The 25,839-nt window shown below is 44.0% G+C and overlaps 1 protein-coding gene and 1 long non-coding RNA gene across 3 annotated transcripts in view; one reads left to right on the plus strand and one right to left on the minus strand.

Moving 5' to 3' along the window:
• Window positions 1–9,846, plus strand: part of EXOC6B (exocyst complex component 6B) — a 629,444-nt gene extending 619,598 nt beyond the window's left edge. For both annotated transcript variants that reach the window (XM_019647639.1, XM_019647640.1), the window contains exons 21-22: window positions 2,202–2,314; window positions 6,456–9,846. In XM_019647639.1, coding sequence (XP_019503184.1) covers window positions 2,202–2,314; window positions 6,456–6,582 — 240 coding nt within the window. In that variant the 3' untranslated portion in view covers window positions 6,583–9,846. The remainder of the gene's footprint in view (window positions 1–2,201; window positions 2,315–6,455) is intronic.
• LOC109385404 (uncharacterized) overlaps window positions 1–25,839 on the minus strand; it is a 69,286-nt gene that overhangs the window by 21,311 nt on the left and 22,136 nt on the right. The window lies entirely within an intron of this gene.

A 25,839-nucleotide genomic window follows, 5' to 3' on the forward strand; every position in this document is an offset into this window, starting at 1 on the left:
TGTGTGTGTGTGTGTGTGTGTGTGTGTGTGTGTGTGTGTGTGTGTTGGGGGGGCGTGGCGGGGGGAGCATAACCTTTTGTGTAAAGCACAATGCTGGAAGAACGTCTGAACAAGGAACACCCTGAATGTTGATTGCACTCCCTAGGAGCAAGTAAAGAGGAACTATCTCGAGTGGTCTTTGGGTACTACAGACAGAAATCCCAAGGTGAGACTAGGAAGTCAGGGGAAATACTCCTCTAAAGGAGAGCTCCATGAGGCCTTGGGATAGCAGAAGGAAGCGGTAGAAGCCTTTTTACTTGCCAACTCAAACAGGCATGACCTAAAGAGGCCTGAGAGGGCCCTTTGGGGCCGTGCTGGCCCAGACCAACCACCGTGTCTGTCTGCCTCTCTCCCCTTGCCCTCTCATCTTGAGTATCCCTTTCTTGGCTGAGGGTGTAGGGGCTTTTCTCAGTTTTAGGCTTGGGACTTCAGCCAGTTCCCATCCTGCCTGAGGAAGTTCATAACAGCTATTCTAAGAGAATGGATGGAAGTGGGGGCTCAGCCAAGCAGGGCAGGGCCCACACTGCCTGTTTGCCCAGCTGCACAGTGAGGACAGACGGGGGAAGGCGTGCCTGGATCCCAGGCTCTGGCATTGGACTTGACTCTAGGCTTCCGTGCCTTTGTTCTGCACAGAGAGACAGCCGTCTACTTATCTCATCTCTTAGAAAGGGAGAAGTAGGGAAACGTCTTGAGTCCAAAAACATGTATACGTATCTCATTGCTAGAGACTTCTTAGAGGGTCCCTCCTTTCATCACCCCTACCTTTGAAATGCACTGATTTTTCTTTTTTAGCTTGACTCGGTTAAAATGCTGTAAATATTTGTTAGAGTGATAACCTGAGGCTAAAACTGGCTGGAAGCAAAGTCTTTGGCAAAATTTAGTTTCTGTAAGTCATAATCTCCCCCAGACTGAGAACTCAGTTTACCCTCAGAAAACTCTTATTATCTTCTTATAGATACACATCTAGTTTTTGGCACTCCTGTCTAACACTCGTAACCCCAGTTCCAAACTCTGTGCCCTCAATCATGGACCGTTTTCCAGTCCTGCCCTGCCGCGGCCCTGGTTTCCATCTGCTCAGCCAGTGCCCACACAGGCTTAGCACACATTGCCTCATGCTCATGCCACAGGACCCATGTATGCCTTGGTTCAGTGTTTCCGTGTTGTTGGTATGTCTCATTTGTGTGTAGGCTGGGCATGTGTACCTGTCAGCTGGGCAAAGTCGTGAACCTGGTACTTGAAAAAGGTACTTGACCTTTTTTTTTTTTTGTAAAGATTTTTATTGGGGAATTGGGGGGATGGGAACAGTGCTGGGGAATTGGGGGAAGGGAAACAGACAAGTTGCTGTCCTTTTGTTCTTCAGTCTAGTTGTGGAGGACGTTGCTTCACTGGCCCAAGTTGGCACCATCATTGCGCTCTTCCCGGGCGAGGCACATCAGTCGCCGGCTTCTGGACGGCCGCTCACTGCGGCTGCTGGCCGCTCACGCTGGCTGCTGGCTACACACACAGTAGCCCATGGCAACCCACTGCCACAGGGGCTGCAGCCTACGCCGTCGCCGGTGACTCACGGCAGCCCAGCTCCAGGTTGAGCTGTTGTTCAGCATCTTAGCTGTAGAGGGCAGTGTCACTGGCCCTCATATGTGGGATCCGAACCGGGGCTCTCTGGCGTCCCAAGCCAGCTCTTAACCATCGCGCCTCTCGGCCGGCCCGGTACTTGACCTTTTAACCTCAGAGCTCATATGATGACATATGAGGCACAGGACTACGTCCACCTTGATGTGTTCATTGTTGAATTCTGAGCTTCTAGAATGGTTCTTGACACATGGCAGGCATTTGATAAGTATTTATTAAATAAGTGAGTGATTATTATGATAGTCTTGTGTTTTGATTCAGTCCCATGCTGGTTTCTTTACTGCCTGCCTCAGAGCTAACTGCTAGCGTGTGGTCTCAGCAACATTACAGTGCTTATGGCAGAGCTGACTGGCCCCTAATGATTACTCATTTATTTTCTTAGTCATTACAGTCTGTGACCATTCTTTCTCTTACTACATTTTTGTTTTTATTTTTCAAAACTATTAGCTGATAGTGAAGGATGCTAGGGGTTTCTGAGGGGTTTGTCTTGTCTGTTTGATTAATCCCTGGGTGGGGGTTTGGATATTTTACAGCTTTTGGACCTCTTCATCCAGTGGGATTGGTCCACCTACCTTGCCGACTATGGTCAGCCCAACTGCAAGTACCTCCGCGTAAACCCAGTGACAGCTCTGACCCTGCTTGAAAAGTGAGTGCCCAGTCCCGTGTCTGTGTCACGAAGTGGGGAAATGGGGTTGGCTCTGGGGACAGGATGTAGAGGGTAGTGTTATCTGTGCCAGCACCTCAAAAAGACAGCAGAGAGGCCCCGTTCTTAAAGTTGCCAGGGGTGCTATCAGCAGTCTCCATCGTCAGATTCGGCAGGCCAGTCTTCTGGTAACATCTTAATCCGTGAACCCACGAGCTAGGCAAGCGTAAGTCAGTAGCACGCTGACATTACTTGGAGCTTCACAGGGCAACATATCTTTAACTAGAGATGACAAGGAAGGAAGATGCCTCCGTTTGGGGCTCAGGCCAGCCTGGTGCAGAGTGAGGCTGGCCCTGGCCATCTGGGATGTGATGATGGATAGAACAACCCCACAGAACAGATGGCTTCTCCGTTCCTAGCGGAGAAGTTCCCAGACTTCCTGAGACCCTCCCCAATCCCCGCCCCCACCAGATTGAACTTTACTGTGCAGACTGTCCCAAGAAAGCTATGTTGGAAAAGCTATCTCATTCTTGCCTTAGGTAGTCACTAGTCGGCAAAGGTTGCCACCACTGCGATTGGGTTAACCAGCTCCTGAACATCTCACAGCTAACCATACAGCACCTAGATGCTGGGATCTGCTGTGCATTGCAGAGTGCCTCTGGTTTTTACAGGCCAGAGACCAGGAAGGGAAGCTTTTTCTTGTCTTCAAACTCCCAGCTTCTTAGAAGCCTCTTAGAAGAGAATCCTGCATCTGGCCAATGTAGCAAGTCTGCGTACACTGCCAGTCAAGCAGGTCTCAAATCCTGGGAAGGCCAATTTCAGAGTCTAGGTCAGAATGGAGCCTGAAGCAGACGCAGAGGCTAAGGTGTGTCCTTCCTACTATGCATGTGGTGGAGGGGACAGGAGGGAGGGGATGGAAAGTGGGCGAGAGCAGGATGCAGGGGTATGTATTTGGAGCCAAGAAACTAAGAGCCCAGAGTGCAACTTTGTCCAGACCAAGACAGAGACTGATGTTTCCATTTTAACTTTGTTTCCCATGGTTCTCTCTTTCAATGACTGTCCTCCCTAGGATATCTAGAGAGTAAGTATTTTATTCACTTGGGCCTTTTCCATCACTTGGAGGCAAGTCCTTCTGGTTTTTTCATTGACACTAATGATTACACTAAAATCCCTACCATGTGAGTTGTCCCCACCCTGACATACTAATCTACTAAACCAGCCTGGTGCCAACTGGCTGGCTGCCTCGTCTGACCTTGGTCCTTAGAGTGACCCTTGGTTTACCAATTCCTTTGGGGCTGGGAGTGGTGGCACGGATTTTCCCCCATCGGTGCCAGGTAGAGGGTTTCCTACTCAGCTTCCTGACACATGCAGTCCTCTTGCCAGTGCAGGGCCGGAAACTCAGCCCTGACAGAAGGCATCTCCTCAGCAGCCTCCCCTGCCTCATGGTGGTGAGGCCCATGGCTTTAAGGTCTGGGACCTATGCCTCCCATGAAAGACGCTTTATTAAAAAGGAGGCAAGACCTAATCCCAGAGTGCTCAGTACCCAGCTGAAATGGGGAACATTTTGGCTTTTGAGTTGGTGCTTAGATATCATAGTCATTATGTGTCCGAATGTGCTCTGGAATTCCCTTTCAGCCAGTTACCTCTCTCAACAGTCCCTTACTCATCTAGATCTGAGAAGTGCTGGTTTATCCACTTCCTGAGGATCACCAGTCGGGTAAAATGATCAGCCTCTGAAGCATCCTGGAGACCAAGCCAGTAACGAAGCCGTGTGCTTACCCCTGGCAATCAGCAGGGCTTAAGAGCTTCATTCCAAACATGGTTGAGCCGAAGGCCACCCAGATCACTCAAGTCTGTATTTCCCAGCCTCATAGGAATCAGCCCCTTTACCTGACCCATTCCTGCTCTCCCCATAGCCAGCTATACCACCAGAGCCCGACACGCACTCCGTTTCAGCCTGGGGCTTCTTAATAGGGTGAGTCATGGAAAGACCCAGAGACCAGATGAGTACATTCAGGAAAGAGAAGAGGCCCCGGGTCATTGAGAGGTGGCCATAGACAAAGCAGATCAGGATCCTGGGCTTACAGAATGCGATGCGAGCGGGGGAGGGTGCGCTTTGGTTTCGAGCATTCTAGAGTATAAGCCAGCGTGCTACCATCAGCCCTCGGGGCACTTGAGTTTATCTTTCCAACTCCAGGCCTTAATGGCTAAGATACCCTAGCCTCCGAGACTCAGAGACTCCCCTCTGCCCTTTATCCTACCTCCTGGAGGAGCTTCCCTTTGGGAGCTGAAAGCCAGCTCTAGCTGCCTGTCTCTGGGCTGATTCGAGGGGTAATGAAACTAATGATCACATAGGATGTTCAATGTCCTATCAATGTAGGAAGTGTTTTTCTTCCATCTTTATTTTTGTTTTATTTTGTGTTGTTTTTGTTTAGACTTATAGCATATCTAAGAAAAGAAAAAGAGTCCTTCTTTGGGATAAATAATCTAAAACCAGGCCAGTCTCACAAACATTACTGTGTGATTAATGTGGAAATGACCAAATTCAGTAATCATCATAGCCTAGGAACCTTGTGCTTTCTTCTCAGCCTAAACCTCCAAACCTCTGTTTCCTCTCCTTTTTTCTCCCCTCCCAGCACAGGCCTCCTCCTGTGGGTGGTTGTACCTTCTATGCAGTAATTCCAGCCTGAAGGCCCTTAAGCTCAGATTAGAGAGAGAAGCCTTAATTCATTAGTGGCCATCACTGTCAGCCAAAGCCATACAGCGATGGTGCTCATCAGATCCTCCTTTCTACATGGATCTAAATGCCCTTGTGGGGTCTCTGGCGTTTGATCCACTGGCCTCTAACCTGCCCCTCTGCACAGGGCCACCCCACAGAAAACAATGGGCCAGGATTGGCGGCAGGCCCTGGGAAGTCTGCCTGGGAGTGGCTTACTCCTCAGTGGTAGGTTCCTTCCCTCTTCTAGGCTGTCTCTGTGCAGCCCAGGGAGCTGTGAGGTCAAAGAGATGGCTCAGCTCCTGGCAAATGGTGGTGACAACCAGCCTGTCCCTACCCCAGGGAGAAATTGGTCTAGGCAGTGCTCTCAGTTCTCTAACACTAGCACTAGCTGTGGGCCAGAGGTCTGGTGTACAGAGGCTGGGGCCAAAGTTAACAGTTACCGACAGAGGTCGGGGGGCATGGGCCCTCTGTAGGGACTAGCGGACTCCTGGATTCTGTCTCCATGGCTTAGGCAGACCTGGGGGTTTCTGTGCCAGCCTCAGCCTGGCCTTAACTTTCTTGATCCATGCTTCCCAGTTATGTCTCTCCATCTGACAGAACCAATGGCCAGAACTGCCCATGGTTTGTGCTCTAGGAATATGCTATCCCTGGGGCTTTAGAGTGTGCTAGTAATAGAAAGTTTTCCAAAGGCCAGAGGTCTGAGGATATAGACAGCCTTGGAGAAGTCAGGGGCTTCCCTTGCCAAAAGCCCTGGTCTATGAAGTGAGCGGATGGCCCAACTATTGTCATCTGCTTTCCTCGCCACCAAGCCCTCTTTGCCGCCCCACCGCCTGTGGGTCCTTGCTCTGAGACAAAAGATAAGAGATCAGTCAAGCCCTTAGTTTTGTTAGGGATGGGATAGAGCGACCAACTACAGTGAGGGTTAGAATTACACAGTGGCTTTGGTATTCATGGCCTCTTGGAGTTGCTGGTTAAGAGGAGTTTTCTGCTTTACTTTTCAAATACCAGCTCTAAGGTCCCAGCAGGATTAAGTAGGCTTATGAGCTGATAAGTAAATCCTAGGTATTCTGTAAGAGCCCGTTGACCATCACTGCTGTATCATGTCCCAGATACCTGTAACAGGTGCCTACCTGGAGATAGAAGGGAATAAGGTAGGTAGGGTGCGTATGGACGATAAAGGGGTTACCCCCCCTCCCCCATAGCTGGCTTTTGACTATTTTCCAAAAGTGACTAAATGTGAGGGGGCTGTGGGGGCCACCGGGACAGCTCCCTGAACGCCAGGTAGACAGAAGCCTGACCATGGGTGTATTCTGCACTCTCAGCTCTGGGTGGCAGCTAAGGCGCACCACGCCGTCCTGCCTCCTGCCAGTTCCCCTTCCACCGCTGTCTCTTTACACACGTTGCTCTCTTTCCTTCTCTGTTCAGGATGAAGGACACCAGCCGGAAGAACAACATGTTTGCACAGTTTCGGAAAAATGAGCGAGACAAGCAGAAGCTGATCGACACTGTGGCCAAGCAGCTCCGGACGCTCATCAGCACTCACCACTCATGAGGGCTGGCCGCAGGCCACAGGCCGCACCCAGTCCCCGCTGGCCCTGCACTTGTGCATTCTTCTTCAAAGAGAGAAAATGTATTTTTTTAACACCCTCTGTACAGTATTCGCATAACCTTTCCTGATAGTAAAAGAGGCACAAGAATAAGCAAGCATATGAGATATCGTTAGGCTGGGACTCAGGGGAAGTTATTGCTACACTCTCTGTATCATCCTGGAGATGGTGGTATCATCAGTCCCAGTGTGATGAGCCACCTTTCATCCACGGCTCTAGAGCTGAGGCCTGGGGCTCAGGAACTACAGGAACAAAACGGGTTCTGGGCACTGGGGGCAGGCGAGCAGTGTATGCCGTCCATTCCTGGGTGCCCCATTCGCCACCCAGGTGAGGCTGATTCTTCCTGACACAAGGAAAGGGCCTGCAAAACATTCCCGTTTCCTATGCTAAAGACCAGCACACAGTTCTGGGGCTTCATCTCCTCAGTCCGCTGACTGTCATTAGCTGGTGAACAAGCATGGCAAGTGGCAAGATGACAGCTTCACTCCAGTCCCCCAAGGATGGCAGTTTCTGTAGCTTAGACCTGACCCAGTGCTTTTACTGCGGGTTTTGCTGGAGCAGGATAGAGCTGAGTATGCAGTGGTAAGAACTAGGCCCCATGACTAACTGTAGATGGCCCCACACCGGAAAGCCAATGTGAATGGAGTCAGAGCCTCATTCATCTCGTTTCATTCTTTCAGGGTCAAGGCACTTGGTTCAGGTCATGGGTCGACAGCGAATTCCATAGGTCATCACAGACAGCCTCAGACTTGGCCCCACAGCAGTGTCACTGGCATAAGTCAGATTCCAGAAGCCTGAAAGTGGCCCTTACTTTACCCTTAGGTAAAACCGCAGATTACTTGAGATTATTCCTTGGTGTTTTAAAACCAGCTTTCTGGCCACCATCTTCATCTTTAAAGGACATGTCACCAGCTCTGCACTGTGGGGGTGGCCACAGTTTGACTGGATGCCTCTAGCAATGGAGCCACTGTCACCCTGAAGTAGCCAGGCCAGCCATGGGTAGTGGCTTGTTGCCTCTGGCCCGGCTGCCTCTCACTGCGTCAGAGCCTGGATGTGAAGCTCTGGCTCGAGCCCAAGCCTTCCGTCCTCTCTGAGATCCCCATAGCCACCTTTGGGCCTTGCCTGAGAAAAATTGCCTATGATCCTATTCCCCCAACTCTGGAGTTGGCATAGGGAGCCTGGATCAGCTAGCTGGGAGACTGTGTCACTGTCCCAGATGGGCTCCTGAGACATATTGCAAGGGCTTCGCTGTAAGGTCAGTCAGAGGAATCTGCCCTTGAAGACACTTCAGGAAGATGCTATTATGACTACTGGGAAGAGTATAATTGTGCATCACCAAACAATGACAAATAAGCCACACAGGCATTTCCAGCTTGGATTAGTGGGCGGAGACACTCATCAAACAGAATTCTTCACTGCCTTTGTCAGCTAGAGTTGCTTCTGGGGAGGGCAGGGCTTCCTTTTCCATTCCCCACCCCCCACCCCCGTTCTCCCATCACAACTTGAAAACCACAGGGAAGAGAAAACGCTGTCACACATGCAGCCTTCCTCAGAGCTGGAGACCGGGCTGCACTCTACACACCTCTGAGTCTCGGGGAGCTCGGTGGTTGGCCCAGGGTCTTAGGGTGAAGGTCAGGGATGACTGCTGCTACCCAGAACTTCAAAAACCAAGGAAAGCAAGGGCCATGGGAATGAGACCCAAGAGGCCGTCTCTCGAGCCTTGGATTTTATTGAAAAAGAGCAAGAAACGATTACACTAATCTGAAGCTCTACTGCTTAAAAAGGGCCCCAAACACCCTCCCTCACTAGTCCTCAGTTTGCAGCAAGATCCCTTCAGCTTTGAGCACTGAGACTTTGAAGTGGGACTGGAGTGTACCTTAAGTATGTCGCAATCCTTATCTTTTTGTCATCATTGCTGGTCTGGTCTCAAACCTGTACCCTGGGGGGAAAAAACTGCTAGAGGAAAGAGTGAACAGGGCAGAGGAATGAAGGTCACCCTGCACCTTGCTCACGGAAGTCCCTCCAAATAAAAAGCTTATTCAAGCCCAAGATTCATAAGAGCGGGCCCTGTGGTAGCCCCTCCTCCCCTCTCAGTCTGCCTCCAGTCTTCCCTAACAAAACCAATATGCTGCTACTGAGCTGTCTGTACAGACACTCTTGGTGGGCAGGGAAAGGTCAAAAACAGGGACCAGCAATGTCCAAGCTGTTTGAATCGGTGCAGTAGGATTTTTTAGTTTTGTTTGCAGGCTTGTAGCTGGGCCAGCCCTTCAGAGAGGACCTGTGCAAAGCATGTGTGCCCTGCCCGTCAGACCCCTAAGATCTGGCCTCAAATGCCCAGAGATGTAGAAGTGCCCTGGGGGCCTGAATAAGAGGGCAAGAACACGGGTGACGGGAAGCCGACCAGCCTTCTAGGTGGGATAAACTCCTGGCCAAGTTCTTGGGGAAACCAAGTCTGTGTTCCTGAAGTGACAGTCTGCTTTAGAACCCGGGTGGGTTTCGGTAGTAATATAGTCAGCATGTATGGTTTTCACATTCATAGGAAAATCTCTTTGAGGTGACTGTAAATGAAGCTGTTGTTTGGTGGGGAAGAACAGGACCTGGAAATTGGGACCAGCAGCGTCCCTGTCGGCCAAGGGAATGTAAAGCCCCCAGGGAGCAGCCCCCAGTGTTTGCATCGCGTGCCAGACCTAAGGTCGCCCAAGCCTCAAAGCCAGCCTAGCTTCCCTGCACACTTGATATGTGCTTGCTTGCTCAGCAAGTCCCAGACCCAGGGCCCTTTATCCCCCAGATTGGCACTGGCCATGACCTTCCTCATGAGGCCCCTGAGCACACTCCCTGGGGCCTGCTGCAGAAACCCCCTGCCTTCGCCTCCCGTCTCCCAGGACCCTGTTCCTGGCTGCTTCGATTGCCTCTTTTTTTTTTAATCTTTTTATCTTTTTTTTGTATTTGCCTGTGTTTGCAATTACTTTTCACTAATGTATTGGAAATGGCCTTTTTATTTTGCACATTTATGGAGGGAATTTAGGAGAGTCCATTTTTAATTCTAAAGGGAACTTTTTTCTTGAAAACTCACTAGTAAAGCTACTGATGCAGATGGGCCTCGTGGTTAGTGGGAAACCTCCTATGTGGAAAGAGCATGTGTATTCCTCCTGTACATTTTCCTCTTTTAACTGCTATTAAACAAGAGAGCCTATGTACCTGTTGCGAAAGCCGTGGTGTTGTCTCATGATTTTTTGTTCTGCCCCTTTTGCACAGTGAGGCTATGAAGGGTGAACTGGATGAAGGACACTGTGCCCCTCTCAACTGGACTGAGGACTAGAGCAGGCAAAGCCTGCTGGGGAGGAAAAAGCCTGCCTGCCAGACAAGGCAGGGAGCCCTTGGAAACATCTCCAGCTTCTGGGTTAGGCTTTCCTGTCTACACAATTAACACTGGCATCATCCAGAGGAAGAACTTTTGAAATGTCTGATTTATCCACATAGTCAGGCTAGGCAACTTGGGGCCTGATGTGTTTTGAACACCGGCCCTGCCATGGAAAGGTTCCCAGTCAAGACAGAGCGATGTAGAATTATCCAGAGCAAAGCCAGGCTGAGGGAAGAGGAAAAGAGCCTATTTTAGAGCTCAGTAGGGGAGAGGGATAGGCATCATGGCCTGGGATAGGAGTGGGTCTGATCGGGGAAGACAGCGAAGAGAAAGCAGAATGTTAGTTCGCTGGGCCTTGAAGAAATTAAATTCAAACTCTTGTTAAGCTATGGGAGTTTAGGTGCAGATCACCTTAGAGTGAAAAGTTGGCATGAGTCGGGTACGTGCTGGGAGCACAGTGAGGAACCTGGTAGGCACATCTGGCACCAGGGTACGGCCAGAAATGGTGTCACAACACCCAGCTTGCTTGCCCCCTAGGCTGGCATGGAAGCCGTGGAAATAGGATGGAAAGAATTTCTGCAGCAACAAATCTGACTACTGCAGCTGGACTTGATGCCAGAGCAGGACCCAGGCTTCCATCCCTGCTGGGCCACTGACCTTGAACAATGAACTCGCTAACTCACGGTCCTCACCCGCGACAGCAGAATAGGAGCCCCTAATTGACAGTGTGGTTGTCGTGACGTGGAAACGAGCCGTGGCTGGTCCGAATGCTTAGCCAGAGCACAGTGCAGTAGGGCCTTTCTCCTTTCCTCCCCTCCATTCCATAACATACCTCACGGCCAAGCGCCGGGCAGAGGTGTCCGCAGCTTCTCTGCCTCCCCGCTTCCCTCCCAAGCACAGCACAGGGTTAGTGGTCGGGGGGCCCCCTGTACCTGAAATGGAGGTACAGGCCCTTCAAGTCAGCCAGCCGACCGCTGGGCTCAGAGCAGAGCCAGTCCTTCAGGTGGAATCTGTGCCTCAACACCACCTGGGAACTTCTCTGCTCTCATTTTGGTTCCAAAACTTATCCCTCCTTCCAGAATTCAGGAGTTCTTAACCAGGGATCCCCGAACCCTTAGAAGGTGAGTGAGCGTGTGCTCAGGCTTATATCCACCCACTGTTCTGCATAGAAGACGCATGGCTTTTATCAATGTCTAAGAAAGATTCAGGATGAAAATACGGAACAATAACGAAATCTCTTTGGAAATGTCGATCTCCCAGTGCCGGGAAGCCAGAAGTTTTCAGCAGTGACTTCCTCTCCCTGCCTCCTACAGTTCTGGCAGGAAATTTTTCAAGACCTGGAGCTCTGCCACCCACCTTTTCCAGGAGCTCCCACATGAACCCATGTCACCCCCAAAAAAACAATTTCTAGCTTTCTCTCCCCAAGCCAAGTTAGGATGCTGAGGGGGGCGCAAGACCCTGCACTTCTTAGCCTACAGGCATTTCCAGCTGATGCTGAGATTGCAAGCGAGAGGGTCCAACGCAGAGGCTTGAGCTGCCAGAGCCAAACTGAACCCCGCTCACCTCAGAACATTGCCCAAAGCTTCTGAGCACTGCCTGGTGCAACGCCTCGCCCAAGACCTTATCCAAAGAGGGACTTTGTGGGATGCTCTGGGGAACAAAACAAAACCAGGGACGGATGTGAAGCAGTCAGCAGCTTGCCCGTTTTCTCAGAGCTGGGCTTCTTATCTGCTCACCAGGCAGATGAGGATGGGGAATAGCGAGTGGAACAGAAGAGGAGGGAGGGAGGGAGGGAAAGAAAGTGCCAGACCCTTTCCCCAGAGGCCTCAGTTTTGAATTTAATGGGCAGTGTTTGCCGGGAATGAGAAAGGCTGCAGGCCCAAGGGACCAGAAGACAAAGGCTCTTGAGGAAGTGGAAGGAGGAGAGGAGAGAGGCCTGGGCATTGTGTGGGAGAGCTACCCCTCTATCTGTTTCAATCGCTGGTGGGGTTAGGGTTACCCTGCATTTGGGGCCCCAGCTGCTTCGTGGGGTCTGTGACATTAGCTGTTGTGATGGTAATGGAGGGGCCTCTCACAGGGGGGCACCCTTCACTGGCCAGCCCACAGCATGTCCCAGAGAGGACTGGGCCTTCTGTTCCCTCAGGGCGGGGGGGGGGGGGGGGCAGGATGTGGACCCAAGACAACAAACAGCCCCCCCAGCCTGAAGCCACTGCTAAGTACCTTCCAAGCCCAAGCTATGACCTTCCTCTCTCCAAAGCTCCAGAAAAGCAATGGAATCTGAACATTCAGACGCTTTTCTGGCCCTAAACAATCCGTCCATTCTCTAGGCTCAATGATGGGTCTATTTCCTCCTGTAAATAGGTCTCGTAATCTTCAACTTTTACCTTTGCTTCTAAGGGTAATTAATTGGATCTCCCTCTTGTTCTCCCCACACACTCTCCTCTCTGTTACAAGGCTCAGGTTCAGCTGAGTGGATGGCTTTTCTTTCTTTCTAATTCCATGGAGTGCTTATTTTTAAAGTTGATGGAGAAAGGCCCTGCCCTCCCCAGTGAACCCCTTCTCCAGAGAAGCCTGCTGGGGAAACACCACATCCGTGGGCACAGGAAAGGGACCTCGGGCTGCCCAGCGGAAGGCTTTCAGAGAGCCAGTTCTGAGCCACCATTTCCCTTTTTCCCCAGGGCACGTTCCCAAGGTTTTAGGGAAGCTGCCAGGGAAGGAGTTTCCAGGTAACACTCAAGAGCAGTGTGGAGGGTGAAGTGGTGATTTGGACACTGGGGACAAAGGAAGGCAAAGATGGGCGTGGGAGAAAGATCAAAGGATCAAAGAAGTTTTTCCCCCCCAGGGTGAGGAAAAGTGTAAGGCCTCAGGTGCAGGGCAGCAGGAAGGCATCGAGGTAGGAGGGTTGAGGCTAGGGCCCAAACAGTGCAGCTGAGAAAGAGGCAGCTTTGGGGAGGCCGGTGCAGGCCGTAAGTTGGGCCTAGATAGACTGGTGATTTCTGGTGTCTGTGTCCTCGTCAGATGCTTCTGCTCCGTCATGAGCTCTTGAAAGGCAGGCATGACATCATAGCGTGCCTGAATCCCCTGCAGCTCCTGGCCCAGCAAATGGCACATGGGCACTCACGACCGAATGAAACACTTTTGTAGTAGGGACACTGGCTACCAAGGGAGGGAGGGGGCTGTGTGAGCAACCCGCCCTGCTGGGGGAAGCACTTTGTCCCTGACTTCGTTTAGAAAGCATATGGTGACCATACAAAGCAAAAACAGCTTTAAGTCTGTTTTATTATGGTTTTAAAATTTTTCTGCAAACGTGTACCACCCCACTCTTGGTTTGCCACGGAGTAAGAAACAGGTTGAAAACAGATTGAGTCAGGTGAGAAACCAAAGTAGCAGTTTTAGTCATGATGGGCAGGACGTGGTCCTGGTGGTGGTGCTGGTGAATGTGTGTACGTGTGTGTGTGTGTGTGGGGGGGGAGGTGTGATAGAACGGGGGGGGTGTCCCCCACTGAGCCCTAATCTCATTTCCCACATTTAATCACTGGTATCAGTATGACTGATGTTCATTCAGATAATTTTATATGTATACACTGACTTCTTCCACAAAAATATATAACTTTAGTATATGATATTACAGATTTTTCCCCCCACTTAATGTATCTTAAACATCTTTCTTGGCAACATATAAGATTTTTTCATCTTTTATAAAGCCCATAAGCATTTCTTTTCATTGCATAGATGTACTGTGAGTTTATTTAATCCTGAATTGATAAATATTTGGGATGTATCCAGTATTTCACAATTATAAACAATATTGCAAGACATTTATATGCATCTTTGCCTTCTTGCTTAAGTATTTCTATAGCATGAAAGTTCAGGAGTGGAATTGATTGGTTAAAGGCTATAAATATTATAAATGTTAGTAGAAATTGTGAATTACTCTTTTGAAAATCACCAATTTACACTCTCTCCAATGGTATATGAGTTTGTTTCTCTATACGTCCTCAACCTGAATATCAATATTTTTCATTCTTGCCAATCTTATGAGTAAAAAATGATTTCCCTTTGTTTTATTTACATTTCTTTTATAGTGAGCTTAAGCATCTATTTCTATTATTTGTTGGTCATTTGTATTTTCTCTTGTATGAAGTAGCTACCCATATATTCTTCCTTTTAAAAAAAAATAAAGGGGAGCTTTTAAGATCTTACTCCCTGGCATATGTCATCAGTTTGGCTCAAATAAACCCCTATACAAATTCTGTACAGGTTTGGACGTTCTTACGTCATTTACTTGGCGAAGTCAGCAGGATTCCGAAGAAGCCCACCCAGGACCGCCCTGCGGACCTGGACCGGTGCTATGTGCACGCGAGGGCCCGTTGTGCCCCACTGGCTCCTTGCTTCGCATCGGGTGAACTGGGGTGAGTTTCTCTTGGAAGTCTGGGCCTCCTTGCTTTCAGTAGCAGGCCATGACTTTATTTGAGCTGTTCTTAGGAAATCCTTGAGGTGGATAAGGGTAGAAATAACCCAGTGAAAGGAAAAAAACAAAAAATGGGTTGCTGCTTTTATTTTCAGCTTTTTAATTGGACTGCTTACTGAGAGTCTGAACAAAACCTTTGCTGGTTAAATGAGAGATGGAACTCTCTCAACCTCCAAAAGAGAAAGGACACTTGCTCCCTCAACCCAAATAGCCAACGGGGTGACAATAGTTGTTCAGATCCCCAAATCCAGAATGGCGGAGATGGGTGCCATGAGGCAACCAGTGAGGTAGCCCAGCTGACAAAAACAGTTGGGAAGTTGGATTTCTACTTCTTCAATGATTAGAAATCTGCTCTCCCTCAAATGTATGCCAACCTCCTTCCGCTCTATGTTTTTCGGAGCTTCAGTGTGCACTTCATGTGTTTGCTGCCACCAATCACAACCTCTTCACTAACAGGGAAAATGCAATCCACATGAAAACATTGATATAAATGCATTCCTTTTTAGATCCTTTCAAAAGCAGATCTGTAAACAAAATGGAAAATCAGACAAGATCTTTTACATGATTTTTTTTCTCTCATGGAAATGCAAAAAAGTTAACTATATATTTCGTGACTCCACCAAGCTCTAACTCCCTCTGATATAGGAGTTGTTTTGTTTTGTTTTGTATTTTTAAAAACAAACTGGGTTTTCCCTCCTCACAAAACATGACATGTTTATGGAGAAAATATAGAAAACACAGATAAGCCAAAAAAAATTTTAAGAGAAAAAGCATAATTCCACCATTCCAGGGTCAACATTTTGGTATAATCCTTTCAGTTGTTTTGCAATGTCTATAGTACAATCATTTTATTTTTATAAATATATGCTACTGTAATTCTATTTTGTAACCTTATATTTTCCCTATTAATATTCTTCAAACATTATTTTTAATAGCTGCAAGGTATTCTTCTGAATAAATATATTATAATGTATACAGCCATTGCCATAATTTGGACACTTTGGTTATGTAGGGGTTCAGAACAATTCACCCCAAGGTGGGCCTCTGAGCTAAAGGCAAGCAAGACCCTGTGGGCTCAAGAGAAACTTCTGCCCTCGTTAACTCCCTGTAAGAATTTAAATTAGGGGCCTTGCCCATAGTAAGAAATCAACAGAGATAACCTTTTTGACCCATCTATAGGGCAGGGCAAACTACTAATTACTGAACGTCTGCTCTTCTTATCATCCTGCAATGACCTTCCTCCCCTTTGAAGCTCCAAGGTGCCTTAACCTCACCAGAAGCTCAGAATGTCCTACGTATCTCATTCTCCCTTTCTGTCTCTAACCTCTCCTGTATGTGTGGCCTCTGACTCTCTCATGTGCGTGGGGTTCCCATACATATGTATGTGATTAAATTCGGTTATTTTCTCTTGTTAAAAAAATGAGGTTGTTTCTTTTTCCTGTTTATCTGTATATGAGCGGTTTTAATTACTGGTCTTTTGCATTGCAAATATTTTCCATGTGTCTTTTAAATTTGTTCATGGTCCATATCATTTAGAACTCTGTTTCACAGGTAGCAAAAAACCCAACTCAGAAAAGGTGACTTTTCGACAGAAAGTCCAAAGGTAGTTCAGGGCTGGTTTGATTCAATTGGCTAAAAAGCATCCGGTCCTGTTTCTTTCCTTCTCTGCTCAGCCTTTTATAGCAGCAAGGCTAGCCTAAATCTCACTTCCGTCCTGGTAGCTAAACGGCTCTTGTTTTTACAGGTTTCACATCTTCACACTACACTGTGCAGAAGCTGACTTTCAGTGGCCCTCGTAGAAGACTGAGGAACCTTCTGTCCCATAAGCCTCCAATATTTAGAAGCCTAAATTGGATCGCATGTCATTCTTTTTGATCGGGGCTGGGACCATGCCATGGCTTTCCTGCTTAGACCAGGGTTACCTGAACCAAATACCATGGCAAAGGCAACAGGATTACCCTGGTAGGTTAAAACAATCAGTTCTCACCCCTGGAACTGGGAGTAAAGAGGTGTTAACACTCACCCCAAACAAACTACATGGCAGCTACGCAACAGGGAAATGGTGGGAGGAATATTGAAGAGACTGGCCACAAAACTGACCACATGGTGTTATTTGCCATATAGAAGGGTTTTCAATTTTGAAATGTCAATTTATCAGACCTTTCCTTCATGATGTTTAGCTTTCAGGTCATACATAGATGTTCCCCTCTTCAAAATTATAAAAATGTTGACCATTTTTTTCCCAATATTTCATGTTTAATATATTAATCACTTATCAATTTGAAATTTACTTTGAGGTGAAGAATGAGGCAGGTACCCAGCCTTTTCTCTTTTCTTCAAATGGCTAACCAGTTGTCCAACAAGATCATTGATTCATTTCTAACTGTCATCTTTATCATAAATTAAATTCACATATATCTTTGGGTCTTTTTCTGGATTTTCTTTACTGTTCTATGATCATTCTGTTTCTGAGTCATGAACATGTTGTTTTAATTACCATATCTTTGTAACCTGTTTTAATATCTAGTAGTGCCTTCCTACAGCATGCTTTTTTTCAGAATATTCCTGAATATTTTGATATTTATTCTTCCAGGGTAATCTTATAATTATTTTAAGTTTTAAAAGTTCTATTGTGATTTTGATTGGAATTGCATTGAATTTATAAAATAACTTACAGGTAAATGCCACTTTTATAACACCAAACATGTTTATACAATCATGAAAAATGTCCATTTATTCATCACATTTGTATTCCTCTGACAGTTTTAACATTTTCTGCATTTGAATTTTCACATTTTTTTATTCAGTACAATCATGAATGTTTTATGTCTTCATTACTGTTATAAAAGAGATCTCTCCTTCCATGTTCCATATTTTCTTATGTTTTAATTACAGAGGTAACATGTAAAAACCCATCAGATTGGCAAAAATCCTGAAACCTGATATTACCAAATATTGGTGAGGATATGGAGAAACGATGGTAAGAAGATAAATTAATACAACTACTTTAGAAAGCAGTTTGGTGGTGGAGATCCAAATCCCTTATCTGCAATTCAGAAATCCAAAAAGCTCTGAAAACCAAAAAAGTTATTTCTTAACTCATTTGGTGGCAAAACCTGACCTAATGGGAAGCTATTTATTGTCTTTCTTTATCTCATTTAATGTGGATATTTACACTTTTCAACACAGACAAAGTAGTATATTTGATTATGGAATACTGCCCCAACCCCTGCTGAGGGTGTTATGTATGGCAAACACACACACACACACTGTACTGCCTTTCTAAAATCCAAATATTCTAAAACACATCTGGCCCCAAGGGTTTTGAACAATGTATTGTGCGCCTGTATCTGGTAAAGCTAACGATGTGTGTGTCCTAAGACTCAGCATTCCACGTCTAAAAATATTCCCTAGAGAAATCTATCCACATGTGCATAAGGAAACATGTATAAGTTTGCTCATTCTCGCATTGTTTATAATTATGAAAACTTAGAAACAACACAAATGCCCACCAATGGGAAAATGGTAGATAAATTTTGATATAGTCACCTAATAGAATACTATACAGCAGTTAAAATAAACTATTTTCTTGTGTCAACATGAATAAATCTTTAGAAAGTTCTTGAATAAAAGAAGCAGTTGAAGAATTATACCAATAAAATACAATTTAAAGTTTGAAAACATGCATGAGAAGGATAAACACCAGATTCAGGATAGTAGCTGTCTCTGCAGAGGGAGGACAAAAATGAAGTCTGTGGCACACAGTTGGTTTTTTACTTTATAAAGCCTAACTTGCTTTTTAAAAATCTAAAATGATTATGGAGAAATGTTTTTACAAATAGATCTGTATTCTACATAATGTTCTCGATCTTTTTAATGGCTACTTAGTATTTCATAGTGTGACTATACCTTAATTGAGCCATTTCCTCATTCTTTAACTTGTTTTGACTTGCTAATTTTTGGAAAAACTACTGAAGCAATCAATCACCTTTGATATCTTTGTACATGTACACATAATTCTGTAAGATGTCTAGTAATTCTTAGAAGCAGAATTACTAAGTAAAGAATATATATTCTACATTTTGCTAGATAATGCAAAAAGGCTGTGTTAGTTTATATCCTTACCGTTACCACTGAGACTGTCTAACTGGAATGGGGAGAAATGGTGTATTAATTTGCAGTTGCCGGTTTCTGCTAGGCTGAATCATCGTTTCATATCTCATTAGTCATTTTGATGTATTTTCGTCAGTTAGAAGTATGTTCAACTGCAGGTAATTGAAAATGGACTGTAAGTTCAAGAAAGAACAGGGCAGGGTTTTGGGGGGCATTTTTGTTTTGTTTTTTGGGGGTGTTTTGACAAAAGAATTCTGGAGGCTTAAGCATAAGAAATACAGGACTAGAGCAGGTGAGCAGCAGAGACCCAGGCACTTTCCATCTTTCTGTTCTGTTCTCCTTGGCATGCTTATCACCTCATAGGCATAGGACAGCTGCTTCACCTCCAGACATCACATCCACTTTCCAGGAAGGAGGAAGAGGGAAAGGCAGAGAGATAAAGGCCTGTGCAGGCCAAATCTGACCCTTTCTTAGAAGCTCATGATTTCCATCTTTCTTTATGTTTACAGATTTATTTCCCTAAAATTATGTAAAATAGTCTCAAAATTATGTAAATTTCTATTTAAAATTATCTCTTTATATTATCTTCTCTTACATCTTATGGGCCAGAACTGAATTGCATGGCTACTTCCAAACAGAGGCCAAAACAGAAGATGATCATGTCTGGTTTAGACCAATTATGGTTCATTCCCTGTAAGCTCCATGAAAGCAGGGTGTTTTGTTTACATCTTTATCTTCAGTGCCTAGAAGAGTTTCTGCCACATAAAATATGCTCAATAAATTTTGTTGAATGATGACTGTCTGTATGAATGAAAAGATAAAAGGAGCTGGGATGGGCAGGTGGTCAAGGGCCCTACACCACCACTTGAGCCAATCTGAGTCCTGTTAGCAGGGAAGTCAGGGGAAATGAATATTGTCAAGAGATGGTATCTGTCATAATACCCTTGACTCACTGATCCAATTGATGCTAAATACATACGTGTTCGTTATATATGAGCAAATATTTTCTCCTAATCTTTCCCTTACTCTTTATTTATTTTTATTTTTTACATTTTTTTCAATTTATTTTATTTTTAAGATTTTTATTGAAATATAGCTAACATTCAATACTGTATTAGTTTCAGGTGTATACCATAGTTATTCAACATTTATATACCTAGAGAAGTGAGCACCATGATAAGTCCAGCGACGATCTGACACCATACCACATTATCACAATATTATTGACTATATTCCCCATGCTTTACACTACATAAGTAAAATGACTTACTTATTTTAAACCTGGAAATTTGGACCTCTTATTCCCCTTCACTTTTCTTGTGCTTTTTAAATTTTTCAATTACAGTTGACATTCAATATTATATTGATTTCAGCTGTACAACATAGTGGTTAGACATTTGTATAATTTAAGAAATGATCCCCCTGACTAGTCTAGTACTCACCTGCCTCTATACAGAGTTATTACCATATTATTGACTATATTCCCTGTGCTTTAATTTATATCCCCATGACTATTTTATAACTATCAGTTTGTACTCCTTAACCTCTTCACCTTTATAACCCTGCCTCCCCAATCCCTTCCCATCTAGCAACTCAACAAATCTAGTACCCATCTGACACCAAACATAGTAATTACAATATTATTGACTATATTCCTTATGCTGTACCCTACATCCCCATGATTACTGTGTAACAACCAATTAGTACTTCTTAATCCCTTCCCCTTTTCACTTACTACCAATCCCCCTTCCATCTGGCAACTATCAATATGTTCTCTGTATCTATGAGTTTGTTTCGGTTTTGTATGTTAATTTTATTCTTCAGATTTCACATGTAAGTGAAATCACATTGCATCTGTCTTTCTCTAACACTCTATTCAGCACAATATCTCCCAGGTCCATCCATGCCACCACAGATGCCAAGAACCCATTCTCTTTCATGGTTGAGCAATATCCCATTGTATATATGTACCACCTCCTCTTTATCCGTTCTTCCATTGACAGACACCCAGGCTGCCTCCACATCTTGGCCATTGTGAACGATGCTGCAATGAACATATGGATGCACACGTCCCCTCAAAGTAGCATTTGGGGTTCTTCAGATAAATACCCTGAAGTGGGATTACCGGGTCCTTCTTTGTCTCTTATTATAGCCTTTGTTTTAAAGTCTAGTTGTCTGGTATAAATATTGCTACCCCAGCTTTTTGTTTTGTTCTTCATTTCCATTTTAATGAAATGTCTTTTTCCATCCCTTACTTTCTGTCTGTGTGTATCTTTCAATCTGAAGTGAGTCCCTTGTAGGCAGCACACTTGTTTTCTTATCCATTCAGCCCTCCTATATCTTTTGAGTAGAGCATTTAATCCATTTACATTGAAAGAAATTGTTGATAGATATATAATTATTGCCATTTTATTATTCATAATTTTGATTTTTTTTTCATCTTAAAAGAAGTCCCTCTAACATTCATTGTCATACTGGTTTGGTGAGGATGAACTCCTTTAGTTTTTCTTGTCTGAGAAGTTCTTTATCTGTCCTTTGATTCTAAATGATAGCTTTGCTGGGTAAAGTAATCTTGGATGTAGATCCTTGCTTTTCATCACGTTGAATATGTTGTGCCAATCCCTCCTGGCCTGCAAAGTTTCTGTTGAGAAATCAACTAACAATATTATGGGAGCTCCCTTATAAGTTACTAGTTGCCTTTCTTTTGCTGATTTTAGGATCCACTCTTTGTCTTTAACCTTTGCCATTTTATTTATAATGTGTCTTGATGTGGGCCTCTTTGGTTTCATCTTGTTTGAGACTCTCTGCACTTCCTGGGCTTGTATGTCTATTTCCTTTGCCAGGTTAAGAAAGTTTTCAGTCATTATTTCTTTAAATTATTTCTTTAAAAAGTAATTATTCCTTGCTTTCTCCTCTCCTCTGGTACCCCTATGATGTGAAGATTGCTACACTTTATGTCATCCCAGAGGTCTCTTAAACCATCCTGATTTTTTTGGATTCTTTTTCTCTTTTTGCCGTTCTGATTGGGTGTTTTCTGTTACCTTGTCTTCCAAATCGCTGGTTCGATCCTCTGTTTCATCTAGTCTGCTGCTGATGCCTTCTTCATTTCAGTTATTGTATTCTTCACTTCTGTCTGGTTTGTGTGTGTGTGTGTGTGTGTGTGTGTGTGTNTGATATAGTCACCTAATAGAATACTATACAGCAGTTAAAATAAACTATTTTCTTGTGTCAACATGAATAAATCTTTAGAAAGTTCTTGAATAAAAGAAGCAGTTGAAGAATTATACCAATAAAATACAATTTAAAGTTTGAAAACATGCATGAGAAGGATAAACACCAGATTCAGGATAGTAGCTGTCTCTGCAGAGGGAGGACAAAAATGAAGTCTGTGGCACACAGTTGGTTTTTTACTTTATAAAGCCTAACTTGCTTTTTAAAAATCTAAAATGATTATGGAGAAATGTTTTTACAAATAGATCTGTATTCTACATAATGTTCTCGATCTTTTTAATGGCTACTTAGTATTTCATAGTGTGACTATACCTTAATTGAGCCATTTCCTCATTCTTTAACTTGCTTTGACTTGCTAATTTTTGGAAAAACTACTGAAGCAATCAATCACCTTTGATATCTTTGTACATGTACACATAATTCTGTAAGATGTCTAGTAATTCTTAGAAGCAGAATTACTAAGTAAAGAATATATATTCTACATTTTGCTAGATAATGCAAAAAGGCTGTGTTAGTTTATATCCTTACCGTTACCACTGAGACTGTCTAACTGGAATGGGGAGAAATGGTGTATTAATTTGCAGTTGCCGGTTTCTGCTAGGCTGAATCATCGTTTCATATCTCATTAGTCATTTTGATGTATTTTCGTCAGTTAGAAGTATGTTCAACTGCAGGTAATTGAAAATGGACTGTAAGTTCAAGAAAGAACAGGGCAGGGTTTTGGGGGGCATTTTTGTTTTGTTTTTTGGGGGTGTTTTGACAAAAGAATTCTGGAGGCTTAAGCATAAGAAATACAGGACTAGAGCAGGTGAGCAGCAGAGACCCAGGCACTTTCCATCTTTCTGTTCTGTTCTCCTTGGCATGCTTATCACCTCATAGGCATAGGACAGCTGCTTCACCTCCAGACATCACATCCACTTTCCAGGAAGGAGGAAGAGGGAAAGGCAGAGAGATAAAGGCCTGTGCAGGCCAAATCTGACCCTTTCTTAGAAGCTCATGATTTCCATCTTTCTTTATGTTTACAGATTTATTTCCCTAAAATTATGTAAAATAGTCTCAAAATTATGTAAATTTCTATTTAAAATTATCTCTTTATATTATCTTCTCTTACATCTTATGGGCCAGAACTGAATTGCATGGCTACTTCCAAACAGAGGCCAAAACAGAAGATGATCATGTCTGGTTTAGACCAATTATGGTTCATTCCCTGTAAGCTCCATGAAAGCAGGGTGTTTTGTTTACATCTTTATCTTCAGTGCCTAGAAGAGTTTCTGCCACATAAAATATGCTCAATAAATTTTGTTGAATGATGACTGTCTGTATGAATGAAAAGATAAAAGGAGCTGGGATGGGCAGGTGGTCAAGGGCCCTACACCACCACTTGAGCCAATCTGAGTCCTGTTAGCAGGGAAGTCAGGGGAAATGAATATTGTCAAGAGATGGTATCTGTCATAATACCCTTGACTCACTGACCCAATTGATGCTAAATACATACGTGTTCGTTATATATGAGCAAATATTTTCTCCTAATCTTTCCCTTACTCTTTATTTATTTTTATTTTTTACATTTTTTTCAATTTATTTTATTTTTAAGATTTTTATTGAAATATAGCTAACATTCAATACTGTATTAGTTTCAGGTGTATACCATAGTTATTCAACATTTATATACCTAGAGAAGTGAGCACCATGATAAGTCCAGCGACGATCTGACACCATACCACATTATCACAATATTATTGGCTATATTCCCCATGCTTTACACTACATAAGTAAAATGACTTACTTATTTTAAACCTGGAAATTTGGACCTCTTATTCCCCTTCACTTTTCTTGTGCTTTTTAAATTTTTCAATTACAGTTGACATTCAATATTATATTGATTTCAGCTGTACAGCATAGTGGTTAGACATTTGTATAATTTAAGAAATGATCCCCCTGACTAGTCTAGTACTCACCTGCCTCTATACAGAGTTATTACCATATTATTGACTATATTCCCTGTGCTTTAATTTATATCCCCATGACTATTTTATAACTATCAGTTTGTACTCCTTAACCTCTTCACCTTTATAACCCTGCCTCCCCAATCCCTTCCCATCTAGCAACTCAACAAATCTAGTACCCATCTGACACCAAACATAGTAATTACAATATTATTGACTATATTCCTTATGCTGTACCCTACATCCCCATGATTACTGTGTAACAACCAATTAGTACTTCTTAATCCCTTCCCCTTTTCACTTACTACCAATCCCCCTTCCATCTGGCAACTATCAATATGTTCTCTGTATCTATGAGTTTGTTTCGGTTTTGTATGTTAATTTTGTTCTTCAGATTTCACATATAAGTGAAATCACATTGCATCTGTCTTTCTCTAACACTCTATTCAGCACAATATCTCCCAGGTCCATCCATGCCACCACAGATGCCAAGAACCCATTCTCTTTCATGGTTGAGCAATATCCCATTGTATATATGTACCACCTCCTCTTTATCCGTTCTTCCATTGACAGACACCCAGGCTGCCTCCACATCTTGGCCATTGTGAACGATGCTGCAATGAACATATGGATGCACACGTCCCCTCAAAGTAGCATTTGGGGTTCTTCAGATAAATACCCTGAAGTGGGATTACCGGGTCCTTCTTTGTCTCTTATTATAGCCTTTGTTTTAAAGTCTAGTTGTCTGGTATAAATATTGCTACCCCAGCTTTTTGTTTTGTTCTTCATTTCCATTTTAATGAAATGTCTTTTTCCATCCCTTACTTTCTGTCTGTGTGTATCTTTCAATCTGAAGTGAGTCCCTTGTAGGCAGCACACTTGTTTTCTTATCCATTCAGCCCTCCTATATCTTTTGAGTAGAGCATTTAATCCATTTACATTGAAAGAAATTGTTGATAGATATATAATTATTGCCATTTTATTATTCATAATTTTGATTTTTTTTTTCATCTTAAAAGAAGTCCCTCTAACATTCATTGTCATACTGGTTTGGTGAGGATGAACTCCTTTAGTTTTTCTTGTCTGAGAAGTTCTTTATCTGTCCTTTGATTCTAAATGATAGCTTTGCTGGGTAAAGTAATCTTGGATGTAGATCCTTGCTTTTCATCACGTTGAATATGTTGTGCCAATCCCTCCTGGCCTGCAAAGTTTCTGTTGAGAAATCAACTAACAATATTATGGGAGCTCCCTTATAAGTTACTAGTTGCCTTTCTTTTGCTGATTTTAGGATCCACTCTTTGTCTTTAACCTTTGCCATTTTATTTATAATGTGTCTTGATGTGGGCCTCTTTGGTTTCATCTTGTTTGAGACTCTCTGCACTTCCTGGGCTTGTATGTCTATTTCCTTTGCCAGGTTAAGAAAGTTTTCAGTCATTATTTATTTAAATTATTTCTTTAAAAAGTAATTATTCCTTGCTTTCTCCTCTCCTCTGGTGTGAAGATTGCTACACTTTATGTCATCCCAGAGGTCTCTTAAACCATCCTGATTTTTTTGGATTCTTTTTCTCTTTTTGCCGTTCTGATTGGGTGTTTTCTGTTACCTTGTCTTCCAAATCGCTGGTTCGATCCTCTGTTTCATCTAGTCTGCTGGTGATGCCTTCTTCATTTCAGTTATTGTACTCTTCACTTCTGTCTGGTGTGTGTGTGTGTGTGTGTGGTTTCTATGTCCTTTTCTATGCTTGCTATATCTCTTTGTTGAAGTTCTCACTAAGTCCCTTGAGCATCCTTATCACCATTGTTTTGAACTCTGTATCTGGTAGATTACTTGCCTCCATTTTGTTTAGTTATTTTTCTGGAGTTTTCTCCTGTTCTTTTGTTTAGAATGTATTTTTTTGTTTCCTCATTTTGGCAGCCTCTCTGTTTGTTTCTATCTAGTAGGTAGATCTGCTATGTCCCCCCCAAGTCTTGGCCGGGTGGCTTTATATAGTATGTGTCCTGTGGGTCCCAGTGGCACAGTCTCCCTGGTCACATGCCCTGGGTGCTCCAGGAGTGTCCCTTGTGTGGGTTGTGTGTGCCCTCC

The sequence above is a fragment of the Hipposideros armiger genome, unplaced genomic scaffold, assembly GCF_001890085.2.
Source record: "Hipposideros armiger isolate ML-2016 unplaced genomic scaffold, ASM189008v1 scaffold_114, whole genome shotgun sequence".
NCBI classification, from domain to species: Eukaryota; Metazoa; Chordata; class Mammalia; order Chiroptera; family Hipposideridae; genus Hipposideros; species Hipposideros armiger.